This window comes from Falco peregrinus, chromosome 5 (genome assembly GCF_023634155.1).
Source record: "Falco peregrinus isolate bFalPer1 chromosome 5, bFalPer1.pri, whole genome shotgun sequence".
Lineage (NCBI taxonomy): Eukaryota > Metazoa > Chordata > Aves > Falconiformes > Falconidae > Falco > Falco peregrinus.
Genome location: NC_073725.1, coordinates 62626527 through 62645444, shown reverse-complemented (window position 1 = coordinate 62645444; position 18918 = coordinate 62626527). Strand labels below are relative to the sequence as shown.

At 44.3% G+C, this 18918-nt stretch overlaps 2 protein-coding genes across 7 annotated transcripts in view; one reads left to right on the top strand and one right to left on the bottom strand.

Moving 5' to 3' along the window:
* The window catches only part of ALS2CL (ALS2 C-terminal like), a 48558-nt gene extending 38324 nt beyond the window's left edge, over positions 1-10234 (top strand). For all 4 annotated transcript variants that reach the window (XM_027786966.2, XM_013299693.3, XM_005229551.4 and 1 more), the window contains 10 exons: positions 703-876; positions 1463-1556; positions 2135-2292; positions 3768-3836; positions 4860-5033; positions 5888-5930; positions 6356-6417; positions 7338-7487; positions 8519-8615; positions 8900-10234. In XM_027786966.2, the coding sequence (XP_027642767.2) occupies positions 703-876; positions 1463-1556; positions 2135-2292; positions 3768-3836; positions 4860-5033; positions 5888-5930; positions 6356-6417; positions 7338-7487; positions 8519-8615; positions 8900-8971 (1093 nt within the window). In that variant the 3' untranslated portion in view covers positions 8972-10234. The remainder of the gene's footprint in view (positions 1-702; positions 877-1462; positions 1557-2134; positions 2293-3767; positions 3837-4859; positions 5034-5887; positions 5931-6355; positions 6418-7337; positions 7488-8518; positions 8616-8899) is intronic.
* JMJD4 (jumonji domain containing 4) lies at positions 10087-18917 on the bottom strand. Of its 3 annotated transcripts, XM_055803756.1 has the most exons (8): positions 18627-18786; positions 18027-18242; positions 17650-17736; positions 16882-17047; positions 15620-15745; positions 14638-14905; positions 13808-13954; positions 10087-12976 (listed from the first exon to the last, which is right to left on the bottom strand). In XM_055803756.1, the coding sequence occupies exons 2-8, from the start codon at positions 18073-18075 to the stop codon at positions 12665-12667; spliced, it is 1155 nt and encodes a 384-aa protein (XP_055659731.1). In that variant the 5' UTR covers positions 18076-18242; positions 18627-18786; the 3' UTR covers positions 10087-12664. The 3 variants fall into 3 exon arrangements, with proteins under 3 accessions (XP_055659731.1, XP_005229607.1, XP_027642902.1); XM_005229550.4 differs by lacking the exon at positions 18627-18786 and adding an exon at positions 18821-18917 and having other exon boundaries at positions 17650-18242; XM_027787101.2 differs by having other exon boundaries at positions 17650-18242; positions 18627-18788.
* Position 18918: the final 1 nt, after the last annotated feature.

Sequence of the window (18918 nt, the reverse complement as noted above, 5' to 3'; positions counted from 1 at the left end):
CAGGACCAGAGATTCACGGGGTGCTGACGCTGCTTTGGCAGGCAATGGTTCAAACGCAGGGCAGGAGTACCTGATCTAAAGCTATGAGGCCACATCCTCTGCTATAGACTCTTATCCTCGGGGGTTAACCTTGCAAAGAAAGGGATGCTGTGGCTGCCAGGCTGGAGGATCTGTGTTCAGCCAGTTTGACCCAAATGAGGGAGTCCCAGTGGGAAAGGCAGCTGCCTGCCCTCTGAGGGCAATTCCTCTTGCAAAACCCAGTTCAATTAATTTCTAGTCCATCAGAGTATCTTGCTGCAGAAACAGCTCCTGTGTTTTTCAGACAGCAATAGCTACTGGTGGTGGTTGCTCAAGTGTCTTCTTGCTATCAGTCTCTTCCGCAGGCTTTCAGTTCAAATAAATAGTCTGTATTTAGAAACATCCATGAATGGAGCAGAAAGCTTGTGATAGTTCACCAGCAAATATTGAGATTATTGATGTTCCATGCACCAGGAGTTTTTCTTCACCCAAAGTACCTCGTTGTCAGGACAACAGACTTGAGTTGCTTTTCATTGAATTACCAGTTAGGCAGTGCCATCTTCCTCTGCTCCCACAGTTCTTATGTTACTATCTGATTCCGGACAGCCTTCCGTATTTGAAGGTGAAGTCTGAAATAATTGAGGAGGGATGCAGAAAAGCCTAGTGCCATGTTATGTTTTGCAGTCAGTTGGGCCTTGAGGAGTTCCCAGTGGAGAAGAGATGGAAGGGAATCTATGACCAGTTCCTGGAGTTCATTCATTCTGGCTGCAAGGAAGAAACAGAGGAGTCTTTCACAGGGTTCCATATACAAACAAGCAAGGAGCTGCGGAAATCTCAGGAATACCTCTTCTGCCAAAGGTATGAGTACTGCATGCCCTCACTGCAACAGAGGAGGACAGTTGTGCGGAGAGGATGGTGGTTTATGCTAGGGTGTGCTACATGATAAGTTAATAACCCAAGCATTATACAATTATTCCTGCTTGTGAGACAAGAGGATGAATTTTAAGCCTGAATTTAAGGTTGTGCTGTTGAAACGGATTCTTATCAGTGAAAATTTGAATGGGATTCATTTGATTAAATGTAAGCACCTACTTGTGACCCAGTCCTCGCTGGCTGCTCTTGTATTTGAGGGAAACCTAGCTGACTTCATCAGCTGATGCAGAGCAAACTCACCTCCCCTTAAGAAAGTATCTAAAATAGGTCAGAGAAGTATATGGCATGTGCAGGATGCAACCCAGGCCAGTTGTAAGGGGAGCCGAAGGCGATGAATTTAGATAGTCATAGGTGTTGTGAGCCAGTGGAACAGTTCGATTGAAAAGGGTAAAGAAAAATTCATTTGTTCCAATAGCCTTATTGTCCCCTTGGAATCTACCGGCAATACTGATTTGGATTTATCCCAGTGCTTTGTTGTGTAGTTTTCCGTCTTCACCTCTCATCTTTTCAGAGGGACTGAGGATGTATCCTGGAGGAGAGAAGATATTCTTGAAGAGCTTGCCCAGCACCAGGGACTGGAGTCACTGCACAGTTATTTAGAGAAGGTAAAGTTTAAAACCACAGTGATCCATGTCTGCCCACCAGACACAGTTACAGGTGGTAGTAGCTTTCTGTCAGCACATATAACATTGCCAGTGACTTTGAGAGCCTTCTGTAAATTATGTGTGAATGCCTATGCTTGTGAAGAAGACTGTTATCCTTCACGCTTTTTGGACACTCATTTTGTGTACAGTTGTACAGGCCAGGAAGTAATAATTTGGCTCACTCTTGGTTCTCAAGCTGTGTCAGGGAATAACCAGCCGCTGGAGATGATTAAGAAACTCCCATGCACTCTCGGTGGTTGTTTTTCACTCAGCCAGCCTTCCCCTGAAGCACCCTTTGCTCTTTCTCTTCTAAATATCACAGGGAAATCTCTTCGCAACAGCAATTCTACCAAGCATATTTCTGCTCAATCCTGGGAGGAGAATGGGCTTGTGGCAGCAAAAATAGACAAAAGTTATAGTTGATTATCTCTAGGCTTGTTCTCCTTTGCTGACAAGAGAAGGTTGGGTGGCCATTCAGTGTTATCCTCTACTAATGGCAAGGGTTGACTTGTAAAATTTAATTTTCCTCTATCGTGCAGGCATTGAAGTCTTCCCTGCACCCACTGGGAAAGCTGCTGAAGGCCTTGACGATAGCTTTTCAGGCAACATATTCTGGGATTGGGGCCAACAGACACCTGCTGACTATGGCACAAGAGGAAGTCAAGTACTATGCAAAGAAAATATGGGAGTTTTACCAGTAAGTGAAGCACGCTGAGTCCTTCCAGTGGGTCTGGGCATAGAGGGCTTGTGGAGTAGATCATCAGGATCACTTGTAAGGTGACGGGGCTGCTTTATTTCACACCCTATTTCTTGACACAGTTACTTCAGAATGGTGCCAGATAGTTATTTGCAGTAACTGAGGTCATACGGACCTAGAAAACCTTTACTATGCCCACTGCTCAGTACCTGACCCAGGGGCTGTAATGTGACGGAGTCTCACTGAGTTATGGCAGCTCAAGGAGCTGTTGCCCGTAATAAGACTTCATTTGGGCAAGCACAAATATGAACAAGAAACCTCACTAAGTAACAAAGACAGCAAAGTACATCAGAGCACACAACAGTGGTGTTTGATATCCGTGTTTGAATGATAAACAGTTTGAGTTTAATATCTCAGCTCCACCGGAGTCGAGGCTGTGCAGTGTGAGTGCATTGCTGAGGCTCGGCTGCTATGGGTAGTGACTCTAAACCAAGGTGGTTTGCTTGTGTGGTTGTGCCTGTGGGTAAACAAGGACGAGATCAAGGCGTGATTGGGGTCCTGTTGCTGTTTGGATAGTTTAAGAGAAGATGCCCCAGTAGGCAGAGGTGGGGAACTCTGCCCCTAGCTGCACTGAGGGTGCCTTAACAATAAGAGGTTGGATAAAAGCTCTGCTATTATCAGTGTAGCCTTGTATGCTCGAGGAAGGCTGCCAGCTCTATGGCGAGAGGTTTGTCTGTCCCAGAGAAGTCTGAGAACAGCAGCAGAGCTGATGGGAACGAGTCAGATTTGATTCAGTTCATCAGAGCTTTGTCCATGAACAGGACAACGGGGCTGACAACCTGAGCGTTGGTTCACGTAAAGGTTCTGAGCTCAGCGCACACCTTGGAAAGCTGCTTCACGTCTCCAGACCTTTCACATGCAGGGTGGGGAGGGAGACCCCCCTCACTGTGCTGTGCCTCTGGCTCGGTTTCCTAGGCTGATACTTCTACACCAAAAAAAAAAAAAAGGCAACGTCTCCCTAATCCCCATGTTAAGATTATGAAATTTTGGCTTGGAAATATCAAGACAAACTCGAGCTACTTTTCAGAGTATAAACATCCTCTAATGTTCATAGATGGATTAGAGAATTGGTTGGTGTGACAGGTCCTGAAACCTCATGTCCCTTGAGTGAGAATACAAGGAGGTGGTGTTCAATGCAGACCACAGTTAGGATCTCCAGAGTTACCACCCTAATCTTCAGAAGCCATAGAGATTTTTGAAACATTTATTCATTCCTGGCATCTTCTGCTCGTAATGGAGAAAGCCCTCAGACAGCAAAACTCGAACATCAGCACAACAGCAGCAATTATTACGGAGAGCTTTACTAACATCACACTTGATGGTGGGACAGCTGAGCTCCCCACTTGAGAATAACAAATTACCTTAAAAAAAAAAAGGAGAGAGGGAACTAAAGCTTGGTTCTGCTGCTTTTTTAGGGGTTTGCTCCATTTGGCACTGGAACAGAAAGGCCAACTATCTGCAAAGTGTGTGGATGGAGATACGAGGTATGTGTCACCACTAGTTGTTTAATTTTAAGCTGCCAGGACATATGGTGTGTCTTCTAAAACACATTAAGTGCTGAACTGATTGTATTTTCTGTGTGAGTCAGGTTCAGTGCCCACACTTCTCCAAGCACAAACCTTTCAGTAGTTCTGTTTGAAGCATGAGAGCAACTTCTTCTGATCATGTTCTGTAGCAGAATCAAGCGATGAGTTGGAGGTGTGTGTGGTGCACGGCCTTGTGAGATTACTCACACCAGCTACTGTGCAGTAGCATGGTTGTGTGTGAGAGAGCGGTCCCAGGACTACCACCTGCTTTGCATGAGTCACAGGAACTTATTCATTGCGGGGAAGGTGACTTCCATGCCAGCACTGAGAGAAAGGCAGGCCTGGAAACAGGGAGTACAGTGTGGGAAATGTAGAAGACATGTGGGTGGTAGAAGACATGATGTACCTAGAAATAAGAAGGTAGGAATAATTGTGGGATCCCAGGTTTAGGGTTTTTTGGGGGTGGGAAGAAGCATCTTTGCTCAGCTGTCCCTGTTTGGTCTGGATTTTTCTTTGCTGTGGCCTGCAGCAATCCCCACATGGGCTGAATGAAGCCAAGAGGTTGGTGGAATGGTAAGCAGCTGGAAAAGGGGTTTAGCTGAATTTATTTGGTCTTTGTCCCGTAAGAAATAACAAGTGGTCTGCTGAAACAGTGCAGAAAGATCAGCTGGAGATCAGTCTCTGATGCTCCTGGTTTCTTGCAGTGACCAAGGAGAACTTGTGGAGAAACAGTACCCTGTCCTGTCCTACAGCGTAAGATGCACTTGCATCTTCAGCTTGTGGGCACATGCATGAGTGTTATATAGGTCACTACTGCCCAGCCGTGACATTGAACTCAGATGTGGGGGAAGGAGGGGGGAACAAGGAGAACACCTTGCAGCCTCAGCAGCTGCCTCTTCCATTCTGTGCTGTGGGGCTCTCAGGCACCTCAGGGGATGTAGGTCTCACTGTAGGACTCCGCTTTGCTTTGCTCTGCCATAGTGACCAGAACGCCCGCAGTGTGGTCCTGCCGCTGATCTTGCCCTGCTTCTACCCCGAGCTTTTCATGCTCTACATGCTCTATCATGAAAGAGAAGATGACCTCTACTGCCAAGGCATTGTGGACCTAAGTCTGTTTCCTGACATCAAGCTGCTCGAGTTTCTGGATGTGCAGAAGTAAGTGACATTTTTTTTCATCCCAGCATGTAACCCCATGACCCCAGCTCGGAAGGTGGCAGCCAGGGAGAGCTCTGGTGGCACAGTACACACACCCTGCTCCTGGGTCCACCACTGGCTGTAGGACTGCAGTTTTTCCTAGTCTGCCAAACGAAGTCCTGTGGTGGAGTGCCTGCGACACTGTCTGGGAGGACAACATTGACTAGTGGAGAGCTGCTATCATCTATACTAATTTCCATTTTTGTGTAGCAAAAATCTTGTTTTCTAGCTCAGCACGCAAATGGTTTGCTCCAACTTGGGATCAATCAGATAGTTTATAAATGTGTCTTAGAAAGGGCTACAGTCCATCCAATGTACCTGCTCTAACAATGTAGCCATGCAGTCTCAAGTCAGGGGAAAGGCTGTGGAGCCAGATGTTTCCTTCATCCATTCCTGCAGCTAGATCCATCTTTGGAAGTGATATGTGAGGACCAATGATTAGAACTCAAGAGGCATGTGAGCTTTTCCAGCACAGCGTCATCTGAAGCTGAAGGACTTAAGCAGGGTGGAAGGAGACCCAGTCTCAACTGGGCAATTTGATTCAATCTAGACTCAGTGAGAGGAACTGAAAGTGCCAAAACTCTCCATTGATTATTACAGGAGCATCTGTGAGTAAAATGAACGCTACACTCAGGTTAATGACCCTAAGCAATTAGCTCTACCTGTGGCACTGTATGAAGAGGAGTGAACTCAGCCTTATGCACCTACAAGACTAGCATCACCTTCAACAAAGAGATAAAAACAGTCAAAACTTAGGTGGGAGTTAAGATGTGGACATCTGCTTTCTAAATCTCCTCTCTGTGATCTCCTTTCAGACACCTCTGGCCTCTGAAAGATCTCACACTGACAACCAACCAGGTAAGAACACTCAGAGCTAGCTTTGGTGTGCCAGCGAGATGGCACTGGGGCTACACGTTGGTGCTGGCTAATGATGGAGTGTCACCTCAGTAACCACAGGGCAGACTGCACTCAGAAATCAGAACTTAATGACACATGTTGATTAGTTATGATCTGTAGCTACTGCACGTGAATTTCCACGGATAGGAATATGAGGTCTGCATAGGATTGCTTTGTAATGCTCTGCTCTGTTTCAAGGTCATCTGTGTTCAGAGTGGCACTGTAGACATCCAAGTGCGTTCAGAGGGGCACTGTCTACAACAGCTTTATTTTGCCTTCCTTTATGGGCAGCAAACATGCTTATTTTGGGTCCAGCGCTGAGGAGCCATGTGGTGCCTCTCAGAGAGATGCTCCTGCAGAGGCACAGCTCCTTGTCTCCCTTTCAGAGGCGGTCCCTTATCAAAGACAAGTGTTTCCTGTCTGCCACCGAGTGTCTGCAGAAACTGATGTAAGTCACTGTCCACAACCTCTGACTGACAACCATGGTTTTTCTGTTTTCTGGGAGATGCCATAAATTTACACCTGTTTGCAAAAGCATTTCTGGGTCAGCCTGCAAGATTATTTAAAGAAAAGTGGGGTTTTTTTGTGATATTTCTGTTTAAAAGAAATAGTAACTTCTACAGAATCCCCCCCCCCCTCCAAAAAAAAGTAATAATGAAGACAGCATCAATTGTGTGTAAACAAAACCCTCCCCTGGCTAATATCTCCCCTTAATTTCACAGAGATATTCCTACACAACATCTGACTTTGATGAAATGGAGTTCACTCAGCTTGGTTTATTGGCTTGAAGTCCAGCCTAGGGGATGGTGTTGCAGTGACAAGTGGGAAGTTAAAGGGGAGCAGGGAAGTGTTGTGGGATCCATCAGACAGGAGCTATCAGGTCCCTAAGTAAAGTACTCCTGGTGAGAATCAATGTGGCTTCTCCTCTGAGGAAGGCAGCACAGGCTACGTGTACCTTTGCAGGACATTATGGGCAGAAAACCCAACCGCATAGATCTGACAGCTGTATTAGCCCCTTGATAGAACTACTTGAAGTGATTCGACCCATGCTCTTCAGCTTTCATTTGAGGGACTGTGACTCAGGTGAGTCCTGTCTAAAATGAAAGATTGACACGAGGGTGAGCAGGTCATACTCAGGATTTGGGAAGGCTCGAGGCCCATCTGGATAATGTTACACCCAGGTGATGCCTCCTGGCACAAACTTGTTGACTCCTTTTTGGTGCAGCCATTTGAGCTGATTGATGGACTTTTTTTGTAGTATGACAGTCTGCTCTGAATTTTTTTAATTTTTTTTTTTTAGTTCTGCTGCTTTATTTCTTTAGCTGTGTAGTGGAAGCATCTTTGACATGGCTGTTTTCATACCGACAGTACCACGGTGGATCCCCGGGAAAAGCTAGTGATCCTCCAGAATACGTATGAGGAGATAGAGACCACAGTGTCCCGGGTGGTGGAGAAGGACTACAAGCTCCCCATGGATGACCTGTTGCCCTTACTGATGTATGTTGTATCCCGAGCAAAGTAAGTGGAAACTTTTCATTTCCCGGTCCCGTTGTTGTGTGATACCTCAATCGGAGAAAGAACAGCCACGTTTCCAGGCTAAATAGTTTAAATGAAAAACTGGGGTTTACTGGGGTTGGAGTTTAAACATGCTTTTCCCTGAGGTGTATTTCTGTGTGCTACTGTCTGCCAGCTGTGGTGTGATGGTGTTGGCCATGACTGCAAGGAGCTAGGGACTTCCTGAATGTCCCCCTCTTAGCCAAGAGGATTGTTCCGGGATGTCATGGGAAATGCAGTCTTACCTGCACCTCAGATTACTGTAGAAAACAGGGACATGAAGCCTTTGAAGGCTGATGGTTGATGTCTTCAAGGCATCATCTATGCATCACACATCTTTGATTTTCCATTCTCAATGGGGCACTGTGACTCAGTTTGGAGGCGAGGAAGGTCTTGAACACTAACCATGTCAAAAAGGCTCTGTCTGTGCTGCCTTCAGTCTCACTGCAGGAACTCCTGCTTACACCCAGGAGAATTAAATGACTACTTTTTTTTGGTTTGTTTTTTTTTTTTTTTTTCTCCTGGCAAATTTACCTTGACGGACTTCCTGTACATCCTTGGTCTACAAAAAACGGGGTGAAATGTTTAAACTTGTGGCCATGAAATCCAGAAGTTTGGGATTTAGTGAGGATTTTTTCTGTTTTTCTTTCTTTTCTTCCTCCCTGCAGTCATATTGCATGATGCAGGTTTGTTTGCTGAGTAGCTTTCTCAACTGTAGATGAGAGAGGAGGGGAATAAGAGAGACTGTGAAAAGTGAAGGCATTGACATTTTCTTATGATTGAGCATCTTTGCTGAGATCCAGTCATGCTGGGTACCTTAAGGACTCAGCTTCCACAAGATCAAGGTGATGCCCAAGGAATCGTTAATGGAGTTCCAGAGCCATGCCTCCTTCTCCCCATAATCTAATTTCAAACATGTGCCCACAAACACCAGGGCGCAGAGATTTATTCTAGTTGCAACTTTTTTTTTCTTATTTTTTTTCTTTTTTCCCTAGAATACAGCACTTGGGAGCTGAAATCCATCTGATCAGAGACTTGATGGACCCCACCAATCAAGGAGGACTGTACGACTTTCTGTTAACAGCACTGGAGGTAAGGAAATGTTTTCAGCAGTGACAGCTGCAAGCTGCATTAGCCTTTCTTGAATAGTAGATATATATATATACTGATGTGCTATACTTATTTAATTTTAGAGGGCTTCTTATATGCCTAGCACAGGAGGTTATTTTCCTTCTAGTCTAGACAATATGCTTATCACTCATTTATAACGTGTAGATTTAATCCTGCCTTTGGGGAGAATGCACTTTGTGTGCAAGACACCAGGTTTTTCCCCAAAGTTCAAATATTACTCAACGGGTTTTCTGTTCCTTGCCCAGTCATGCTACGAACACATACAGAGGATGAGAGTCCGCCAAAGGGAGAATTGCCATGTGACTCACAGCTCCTGACCTCAGGAACCGAAGGGAGCCTCCTCGCTGCCGCACTTTCTTGACCAAACACTGTTGGATGAAGAAGCAATCATGTCACTGCTGTTGTGGCTGCCTTTGGAAAGGGAAGAACGGTTATTTATCGGATGAGGATTTCTTGCTGTGTTTTCTCTTAGACTAGCTATGATCATAAAGCCCAGATATACGGATGCTGTGGGCTAAAAGCCTTCAATACACAACCTCAGCTTGTGTTTGGGAATCTCTTTGCGGAAAGTGGCCAAGGGTTCTTTTATCCTGTAGTTTTATTTCCCTTTCCTGCAAGTAGCAACCTGCCTTGAAACCTCATTTAACTGTTCTCTTAGATGCTGTTTATTTTGCACTGGTGAACTGACACATGAGAAGAGGTTATTTTATAGAAAGCGGTCAAATGAAACCACAAGGACTATTTTGTCAGGACTGTTTCTGGTTGGCAGAAATGTGGCATGGACAGGAGAGGCCATCTGTCCCTGGAGTAAGGTGGCTCTTCCTGTATCCCCAAGAGGAAGGGTTTTCCATTCCTCTTCCTACCTATGCCAAACTCAGTACCTCGCCATTGCCTTGTAAAGCTGCTATTGACTAACTTCCTTGTTTTATGATACTTACAAGTATGTATTTATACTCTGTAGACTCCTGTCAAATCTCAGGAATATCACACTTGCACCTTGAACATGTTAGTGCTGCTTTGTAATTCTGCAGGTAATTCTGTTCGTGTGTGCCCAACAGAAAAAACGTATGTTGTCCTGGGATGACAAATCTCAAATCCTGGTGAGAGAAAGCATGAAACCACCTGGCTCTCTGCACTGACAGAGCTGCAAACACACTGGTTTTCCTAGGTGCACAGCTTTGTGCTGACAGACCACCCACTGATGCCAGTGGGGTACAAATCCCATTAGAATTGGGCTGCGTTTTATGCTGACTTTATAAAAGACAAATGGATATCTGGTATCCTGTTCCTATCAGACAAAAATAGTAATGTCTGAGCTGCGTATTTAGAGCAAAAGCTCTTTTGAACTAGATTTTAACCTGTTGTTTTTTTTTTTTTTACAGTTTGACTTTTTCAGGTCTGTGACTTCAGGAAAACAAACCAAAACTTTACAGACTGTTTCCTCCTGTTTTATCTCAAGTATTATGCTTTAATAAATAGTACACTGATCACAATAGTTAATATATTGGTATGAGAGTATCCTAATGTATGTTTTACAGTAACTTTATATTTAAATAAAGCTGTTTCATTTTTAAGAGAGATTCCAGACTTGCATAATTCTTATTCCAATCGTTGCTGTCTTCAGACATTTGAGAATTTACTTTCCTCTCTGTAACTTTAGAAAGCATGTGCTGCTCTTACTGCCTTGACCACTCATGGGAACAGAGACTTTGAACTAGAAATTAGTTTCCCAACGTAAGAGAGACTGAATCAATAAAACTATAATTTTTGTGCTTCTGTTCCCTGCTGAATCAGTAAGTAGAACATGGCTTAAACTTTAAGATAATTTCCTGCAATTAAATTACTATTTTTTTACCCCACTGTTTCACACTGCTCATGCTAAGCCTTAGCAGGCCTTATGAAGGAGGGCTGATACACATCTTCAGAACTGAAGATACTGTGGTGCAGAGACAGCTCAGGTGAAGAGAAGACTAGTCGAGACCCACCTTCCTTTACCTGAACACCTCTTTAACCACCCTACCATGCCAGCCTATCTTCTCCCTTCCTTAACTATAACCCACAGGGAAGAGGAACTAACTGCAGGAATGATGCCTCTTCCCTGAGAACAGCTGCCTGGACTTTTGCATCACAGCAAACTCATGCCATCCACCCAAATGAGCACATAGTTTGCTGGACAGTAGGGTGCCAAAACTGATCCTGGGTACATTGAGATCCTGGGTTCTTGGGGTAAAAGCCAGACTTGTACATTTGCTGGTTTCACACAGCAAAGCCACGCAGTTCCAGCTTCACAGGACACGAAATGAAAAGTACTGTTGTTCATCTAAGCAAACCCTTTATAAAATTGCAGTGTTTAAAGTGGTTGGTGTCAATACCAGTTGCACAGCATGCAGTGAGACTGCAGAATACAAGAGCAAAAACATGCTTTCCTACCAATAACAGTGATAGTCAGCTTTAAACCATTGTTCCACACCTCTATGAAATCGCACCTTATTCATACAAGGAAGAAAGCTCCAGCTGCCTGTCTTTGAGAATGTAAACAGCCACAAGTAACAGCTGTGAACTTTTAATTTCAGAGTTGCTTAAAACTGGCAGTTTTCCAGTCTAAAGAAACACCCTGCCAGAGGCTGAATCACTGAGATGCAGTCACAGCTATTAAAAAAAAAAAAAGTCTGTTTTCTCCATACTGCATTCTTCCATGCTCTGGGTATTGATTTTAATTTCAGGTACCACTTCCTTCTCAAAATGCAAAACTTCTACTAGAAAACAAGACATGCAAAATGCATGCATGTACAAACTTCACAAGATTAGCTAGAAAACAATGTGACTTTTCAGCCTACTGAAGATTTCTACTATTGCACTTTCTAAACATATGGTTATTAGTTGCTCTCACTGGTCATCTGGTTGAAAACTAAGTTCTTGAGCAATAGTTCAAGTGAGCCCCTAAAGGGGCAACTAAGGTAACAGTGTGCAGCCATTTGTGCTTCTAGGTTTTCTTGCCAACCAGTAAAAGCAAGAGGGGTACTTCACTGGAAATACTCTTTTAGCCCAAGGGTAGCATTCAGGTTGCAAATTGTGCTATGTAACCATGCAGTAGTGCCATCTGGTGTGTTAACAGCATGGCTTATTTAGGCGATAACACGAGGCTGCTTGCTAGCTTCCCTGATTAATCAAATTCTGCTTGATAAAATACTGCGCCTTGAAATAGTGTGTAGAAACGTGAGAGTACATTCAAGTTCCTCCTTTTGAGCTGGGGTGGACCACACACTTAGTGGCAGATTTGCTATCTGCACTCATTTGAAATCGGGACTTCAGCTTCCTAACTATTATGTTAAATTTAGTCCTGCAGGCCCTGAAGCAGTACAAAGGCTGACCCTGCACCTGAGACTTTCAGCTTTAGAGAGATACCACTTTACAAGACACTAGTACAATCAGCTCTTCCACATCCAGGCTACAGCTGTTGAGCCAGCTCAGGCTTCAATGGAAGCCAACTAGGGTCACCTGAAAAAAAAAAAAAAAGAAACAGAAAAGCTGAGCTGCACCTGGAAGCAGGACAGGTCTTAAAGTAATTTAGCTGTGACCAGACAAAAGAAGAGCTTAACTACTGGTGTCTGCAGTGCAGGTTTGCTTTCTGTATACAGTGCTCTCAGCACAGGGAATATGGTGCAGACCACTGCAGTCTGTGTTTTACCCTGAGAGACCTAAGCTTGATCCACAGAGAATTTCTGTTCCCCTTCCCTGAATGCATACTCGCCAGCAGGGCTCATAACATAATACTAATATGACCTGGGTTTTTCCTTTATCTGAGATTTTTTTCCTGTCCAGTTTCTCTAAGCTGACAGCATTTGAGTACCTAAAGTACTCAGTCTTGTTATGAATGTACTCTCTCCTCACCCTACATTAAGGCTCTTTGTGCTTAAACTGCAAGAGCTATTAAACAGGGAGGAGTCGGTCTTCTACAAACACCCACTTTGCAAAAGGTTCACTTTACAAAGAACTGAATAAATAGGAAGTTAGAGTAACGCTGTATCTATTGCTGCTTTCAAGTGGTGGAGCAATGCCTCCGGAGGTGGAGAGAGTGACGTCAGGTCTAGTTTCTTGAAATCTTCGTTAGCACTCAATGATGTTAACACCTTCACAGTCCTCTTTAAATCAAACACTGCATGGAGCATGCCCAAGGTGGAAATGGCAGCTTTTGGAGCGTTCTTTGCCGAAGCTTCATCATCGAGGCCCTTTTCCAAGACAGAAATCCTGTTCTCTGCAATAACTTTGAGGAAGTTGTAGAACTCCTTGTAGTCTATACCCGTGCAAGACTTCATGATTAACTAGGGGGGAAAAAAACCAGCACTGAAACGGAATCAACTCTCTCTTATTTACAGTAGGAATTACAAAGACATATTTTATCAAGCTCGTAACTATCGAATTTAAGTAATCATGTTTAATCATACTTTTTGTAATGCTCCAATGGCACTAAAACTTTTTACCTTACTTGAAATGCCACTAGCCCCAAAAGCAACAGTCTGTTTCTTCTAAGTACTAAATGGCTGGGTTATTTGAAACTGTTTTTGAAGCACATCAACCTAACAGCAACCCAGCAGCCTCCAGAAATAAACTTCACATTTGTTTGATGCTTAACATTTTGGAAGCACACAAGATGCAACACTGCTCCACATAGTTGCACATTGTGAAAGCATCACTTTGCAGACACAGAAATCTGCTGCCTTCACCTGAATTTTGCTTGTTTCAGATTCACCGTTTCTTCATCAATAGTCTGTGTGGGTTCTGTCTTGTCAGTTCTTCTGTTTACATGAAAAAGCATGTGTATTTTATAAAGGAGAATGTAAATACTACAGAAAGGATTGATCTTGATGCTGGTAAGAGTTGAAGAAGAGCAGCTGAAGCATTAGCTTTTCAAACAACATCCTAACCTCAATATAGCTAATATACAGTGGTACAGACCTTTCCCTATCTTACTAAAGAAATATTTGACTTCCTGGAAAATTAAGTTGTTTCATAAGGAAGTAGGAACCAGTGACATATGATTTCCAAGTATGAGGTTAAGGACTTTGTCTCAGAGCTCTAATAAGGTGGGTGCAATGCATCCCTGAAATATATGATTTTCTAACAGACAGGCCATCAGCATCATGTTGTTATACCTGGCATTGTAGGTGCCAGTCATCCATAGGGTCTTTCCATTCATTGATTTCCCGCTGGACAGCTGCTAATTCATCCTGCAGGAAGCACCACATTATAGCCACATTGCAGCCATTCACCCAGTTGTGGTTGATGGAAATTGTATCCTCCTGAAGGAATAATTTAAATGGTTATTAGGCTCTACATAGGCTCTAACATCTTTGATGTTGCAAAATGTATGGGAAAGGCTTCTTCGGCATCAATACCACCACTGTGCTGAAAGGCTGTTTCTTTCCGATGTCCCTGAACAACCAAATCTTGTTTCATTATTCTATAAACTGGTAAATGCCTCTAGTTCCTCTGAGCATACTTTTTAAGGGCACAAAGGTGGGAGGAAGGTGGTGGGGGAAACAAACAAGGTCGTTAATTTTGGTTCGTAGTCATGAAGATCAATTTGTTAGCATTTTCCATTATTAAATTACAATTTACAGTTAGAAACCAAGATTAACAGCCTCACCATAAATCTGTCTCACCTAGTATCCTATTTCTCAGTGACTAGTAGCATCTAATGACACAAAGCATAAGAAAAGAGGCTGCAGGCAGCCTCTTCAGTTGTATACTGTCCTAGCTTCTAGTGGTCATCTAGGAGCTTATGAGTTCAGGCTTGCTTTTAGCCATCATCTTGAGCGGCCACTGATACACCTTTCCTCCATGAATGTCTCTAAACTTTCTGCAGCTCAGTTACACTTCTGGCATCCACAACATGCTGTAGCAATAAAGGTTTGATCAGATTCAAGCCTGCTGCCTGATTATCTCTTAAGTGTGAAGAAAAGCATGGTAGCAGTTATCTTACCAGATTATAAACTTGGTGATGCCATCCACTGGGGATGAAGACTATCTCCCCTGCTTCCTGCACAATTTCAACAGGGGGTTGACTTTGGTTGTAGCGAGGGTAAACACTCCTGTCCTGAAGACTAGGAGCAGTCACGTCAAAGGGCAAGTTGCCATGGTGGTCCTTCAGATACTCCTCCTGTCCGGCGGGGTACAACAGCCATTTCTTTCTCCCACATATATTGGCTGACCAGCTATAGGAACGGAAGACATCAGCATGGAATGGAGTCCTGTGGGGCAAATCAGACAAATAAAGACAACACCTAAAAGCTGTAAGATGAATTAAAGTGTCTGAGAATCAGACATACACGCAGAAATCAACCTTTACTATGCAATCCTGATCCCAAACTGTCATCCTCTTCACTTAATTTTGATTGTTTCACAGATTAAAAGGCCACTATATCTACATAGTACTGCAGTGTTTCATATCTTCTGTGCTTCTCCATCAGCTAGTTTTGAATCTGTCCCAGAAATACCTCAATGTCAGGCGATTCTGTGATGTGAACTGATGAGAAACCCACAAATGCAACTCCATCACCAATGCTGGACTTGAATTTTCACCTGCAAAATACTTAACGAATTCATCAGCGCCCCTCCAAGGCTTCTGTTGACTCTGCAACTCACAAGCTGCTGCTGATCCCCCTGGGAGTTGCTGCTCTAAAACCTTATATAAACTAGCTGACAATTTTTACAGAGGTTGTGTGCACAATTCAGGGCTTTTTGAAGGGCAAAAGCACTTTAGCTCACTGCATAAGGACAGCTCACATCCAGAACCAAATGAGCTGCTCAAGAAACAAGACTGGCTGAGTTCAGGTACATCGCTATACAGTACAGCCGCACTGTCTCGGCAGCATGATGTCACCTGGAAGGACAATGTGCTAATCCCTGTAATATTAATCTTAAAAAAAGAACATGTGAGAATGACAGAAACCACACTGTCTTACCATGACCCTTTAGGTCCCATGTAGACAAACCGGTAATCATCCACAGCTACAGCATCCCAGTATTCATTCAGCCAGTCAGATGAGAAATACACAGGGGTTGTATAAACATCTTGCTCGGGAAAAGCTCTTAAAAAGATAATGTGTTGGAAATGGGTCTCAGAAAAACGCAACATTGCTCCTTCTACCTCAGTTTCCAAAACCCAGATGCAAAGATCAAACAGGTATCTAGCAGGCCATTAATACTTAGCTGCCATCTCCTTTATATCATTGACAACCCTGAACTATACAAAAAATGCATGCAACAGTGCTTTTCTGTCTCTCAGGAAAGCTGTGAAGGTTAACTGCTGTTTAGGAGACTTTTTCTAATTATGGTAAAGAGAGTTCCTAATAAACACATTCTCTTCAGATGAGATGCCTGCAAGACTGGTTGTCCAACTGGATGACAGCTTGCTGGTGTGAGGGTTAGGAGGGAAGCCAAGCTGTGAGATTTTGACAAGTGTGTAGCCTCCCGCTGGATATGTTGCAGCCTCACATGGGAAAGGGGCATGTGCAGAGTTTCTGTAGGAAGCCATAGCACTGGTGTCTGGGAAAGCAGACAAACAGGGCAACAGAGACTGACAAATTTTCTCTACTGTTAAGTCACTGGCACACTCAAAAATGAAAACAAGAGCTGATCACAAGAAAGTTAGATTAAGAGCAGGATAAGTTTAAGGAAGAAGATTTGAGTGAAAAAACATAACAAGTCCTACACAGACGGGGGAACAGACAATCCATCCACCTCACAAGCAGCAGGCTGGAGGCGGAAAGCCAGAACAAGGTGAAGAGAACTTCAACAACCAGGAAGGTTAACAGAAAAAAAAGGTAATAAATGACTAACTCACACATGCTTACTGAATTACATGTAATTAGAAATGTCCCTCTTCTTTTTAAGAAGTAAGGTTTGCACTGTAGCAGTCAAACAAAAGCCAAATGTTCTGGCCACAGGGCTTCCACAGGGACAACATACAGTCATTTAAAATGTAGATGAAAAGCAAAGCACCCAAGAATGTCAGCCTCTTCGGGAAACAATGACCTGTTTGAGGATCTCCTCGTGTGAAGTACCCCAAGAATAATGCAGTATAAGACTGATATTTTGGTGGGCAGGTGCTAGCAAACAGCACTGGTGGCATTTAAAGGCTCATGCATTAGAAGCTGAGCATTATGGTTCCGCAGCAGCTCTTTGCTGTGCGTGGCATGCAGGGGTTTCCACAGTGCTCTCTTACCTGCTCAGGTGCCAGTCCTTCAGATAAAGGCAGCCTCGGGATGAACGATAGCCATTTTTAATGTACTCTTTCCAGTACTTGATATACTCCTTAAAGGGAAGCTGCTCCTTCGGGTTAGAATTGTATTCCTTGACATCACAGTTGGCAACAGGTACTACAGCCTCTCCTGAAATACAAACTCTTTGAGCCCATGCAGGGACAGAATAACTGATGCAGAGACTGAACTCCCTTAACCTTATCCGCTGCAATAGCCTCTAATATCTGGGCCCTATAATGCTAAGTACAGTAAAAACACATAAAGAAAGATCCCTAATCCAGCTCTCACTCGAACACCATCACTAGGCAAACATGGTTCAGACCAGAAGTTAGTTATTTAATGTAACTTGATTTTTTTCTCTTAAACTACATTAGGAGTAGGGTATTGATTCCTATTAAATGTACTAATATTTTACAGCCTGAAGAGACACTTCACTGTAACTACAGAACACTTTCTTCTTGTCTGGGGAAAGCATCAGGCTGCTCATTTGGTTAACATTAAGCAGGTAAATAAATTTAGAATTACAGAATGCTTTTTATTTTACTTCATTGTGGGAATAAATTTGAGATTGGCATCTGCAAATCATATACAGTAAGTATAGAAAATGAACATATTCCCTTAGAAAAAAGTCTGGAGAATTGCTTAGTTTTGTCTAGTGATTCTATTCTTAACATTTAAAAAAAGCTTTAGCACACACCTTTTATAGAAGGTATTAAAATGCTGTGACTTACCAAACTTCTGCAGGAGATGATCAAAGTTAGGCTTTCCATCCCAAGTAACCCAATTTCTCCTGCTGCCCCAGTCTTCAGTGAATTTAGCTGAGAAAATACAGGGATGGTTGGGAATCAAGTAATCTCGGAAAAAGTCCGAGTAAGTGAATGTTTCTACTTTTTCAATAAAGTCAACGTGTCCTCCGGGGAGGCAGAATGCACCCTGAGATGAACTGTTGTAGTCACGAAAAAAGGCAGTGGAACAGGCGAATGTTGCCCTGTCCATGCAGGCTGGATACCCTTCCTGGCTTAGCCAAGACAGCCTTGAGCAGATGCTATGCTACAGCAAAAAAAACTACTTTGAAATTGACTTGAGTCTCTAAACCATGAAAACTCACAGGAAAATATAAATGACCAGAGGTAAAACAAGAAGTCATGTAGAGGCATCCCACCACGTTGGCCTAGTTAGGATCTTCCATAGTTTATAGCTTAATGCCGGTGGGATATCTGACAACGGTCACCCCACGGATGGTGAAGATGCTGCTTTTCCCTCGTCACCTTCTCGTCAGGGTGACCACACTCTCTGGGGATGACTAGTAAAGGCTGGTTCCTTCCTAAAACAGCAGAAACATTAATTTCAGTGGTATATCCTTGCTAAATGACTTAGTTGCAGGGGTGGAGGGAAGGAAATGCCCCCAGTACTTGGGGCCCTGGGAGACCACCACAGCCCTGCACCTGTACTGGGGCTCACCCCTTTGTCAGAAGATACAAGCTCTGGCTCCCTCCGCCTTCCCCAGACCTTTCTCTGTGGGTCAGACAGCCATTACAGGTTAAAACCCCCCAAACAACCCAAACAAAAAAGATAAACAATAGTGAATAGAAGGGGCGTATCTGGGAAGGCGGGGTGGGTGGTTGAGGGACAGAGCACAGGGCAGAAGGCCCTTAGACTAACGGGGCCGCACACCCTGCAGGGGCGGGCTTCAGGAGAGGAGACGCACCGCGAGCAAAGGGGAGCCCATGGTGCTCAGGGAGGGGAAAGCGGCCGCCATTAGGCCGCTCCCCCCTCACGGTGCTCTAAGGGGGGACCCGGACGCCACAGGCCGTCGCACACGCCATCCCCGCGTCGAGCTCCCGTTCCACCCGCGCGGCCGCGGCCCGCAGAAGCTGAGAGCAGCGGCGGGAGGATACTCACCCCCGCGGGGCAGGCCCCCGGGGCGAGCGGCGGTCACGGAGGCAGCGGGGTGCCGCGCCGCTCCCGGAACCCCAGCGCTGGGCGGGCGGGGCCCGGGG

Coding starts and splice junctions, on each gene's coding strand:
- JMJD4 (XM_005229550.4), bottom strand. CDS start 17,914: ATGGACAGGGCAACATTCGCCTGTTCCACTGCCTTTTTTCGTGACTAC. Junction 17,048..17,649: donor TCATCTCCTGCAGAAGTTTG/GTAAGTCACAGC, acceptor TTTGTATTTCAG/GAGAGGCTGTAGTACCTGTT. Junction 13,955..14,637: donor ATCACCAAGTTTATAATCTG/GTAAGATAACTG, acceptor TTATTCCTTCAG/GAGGATACAATTTCCATCAA.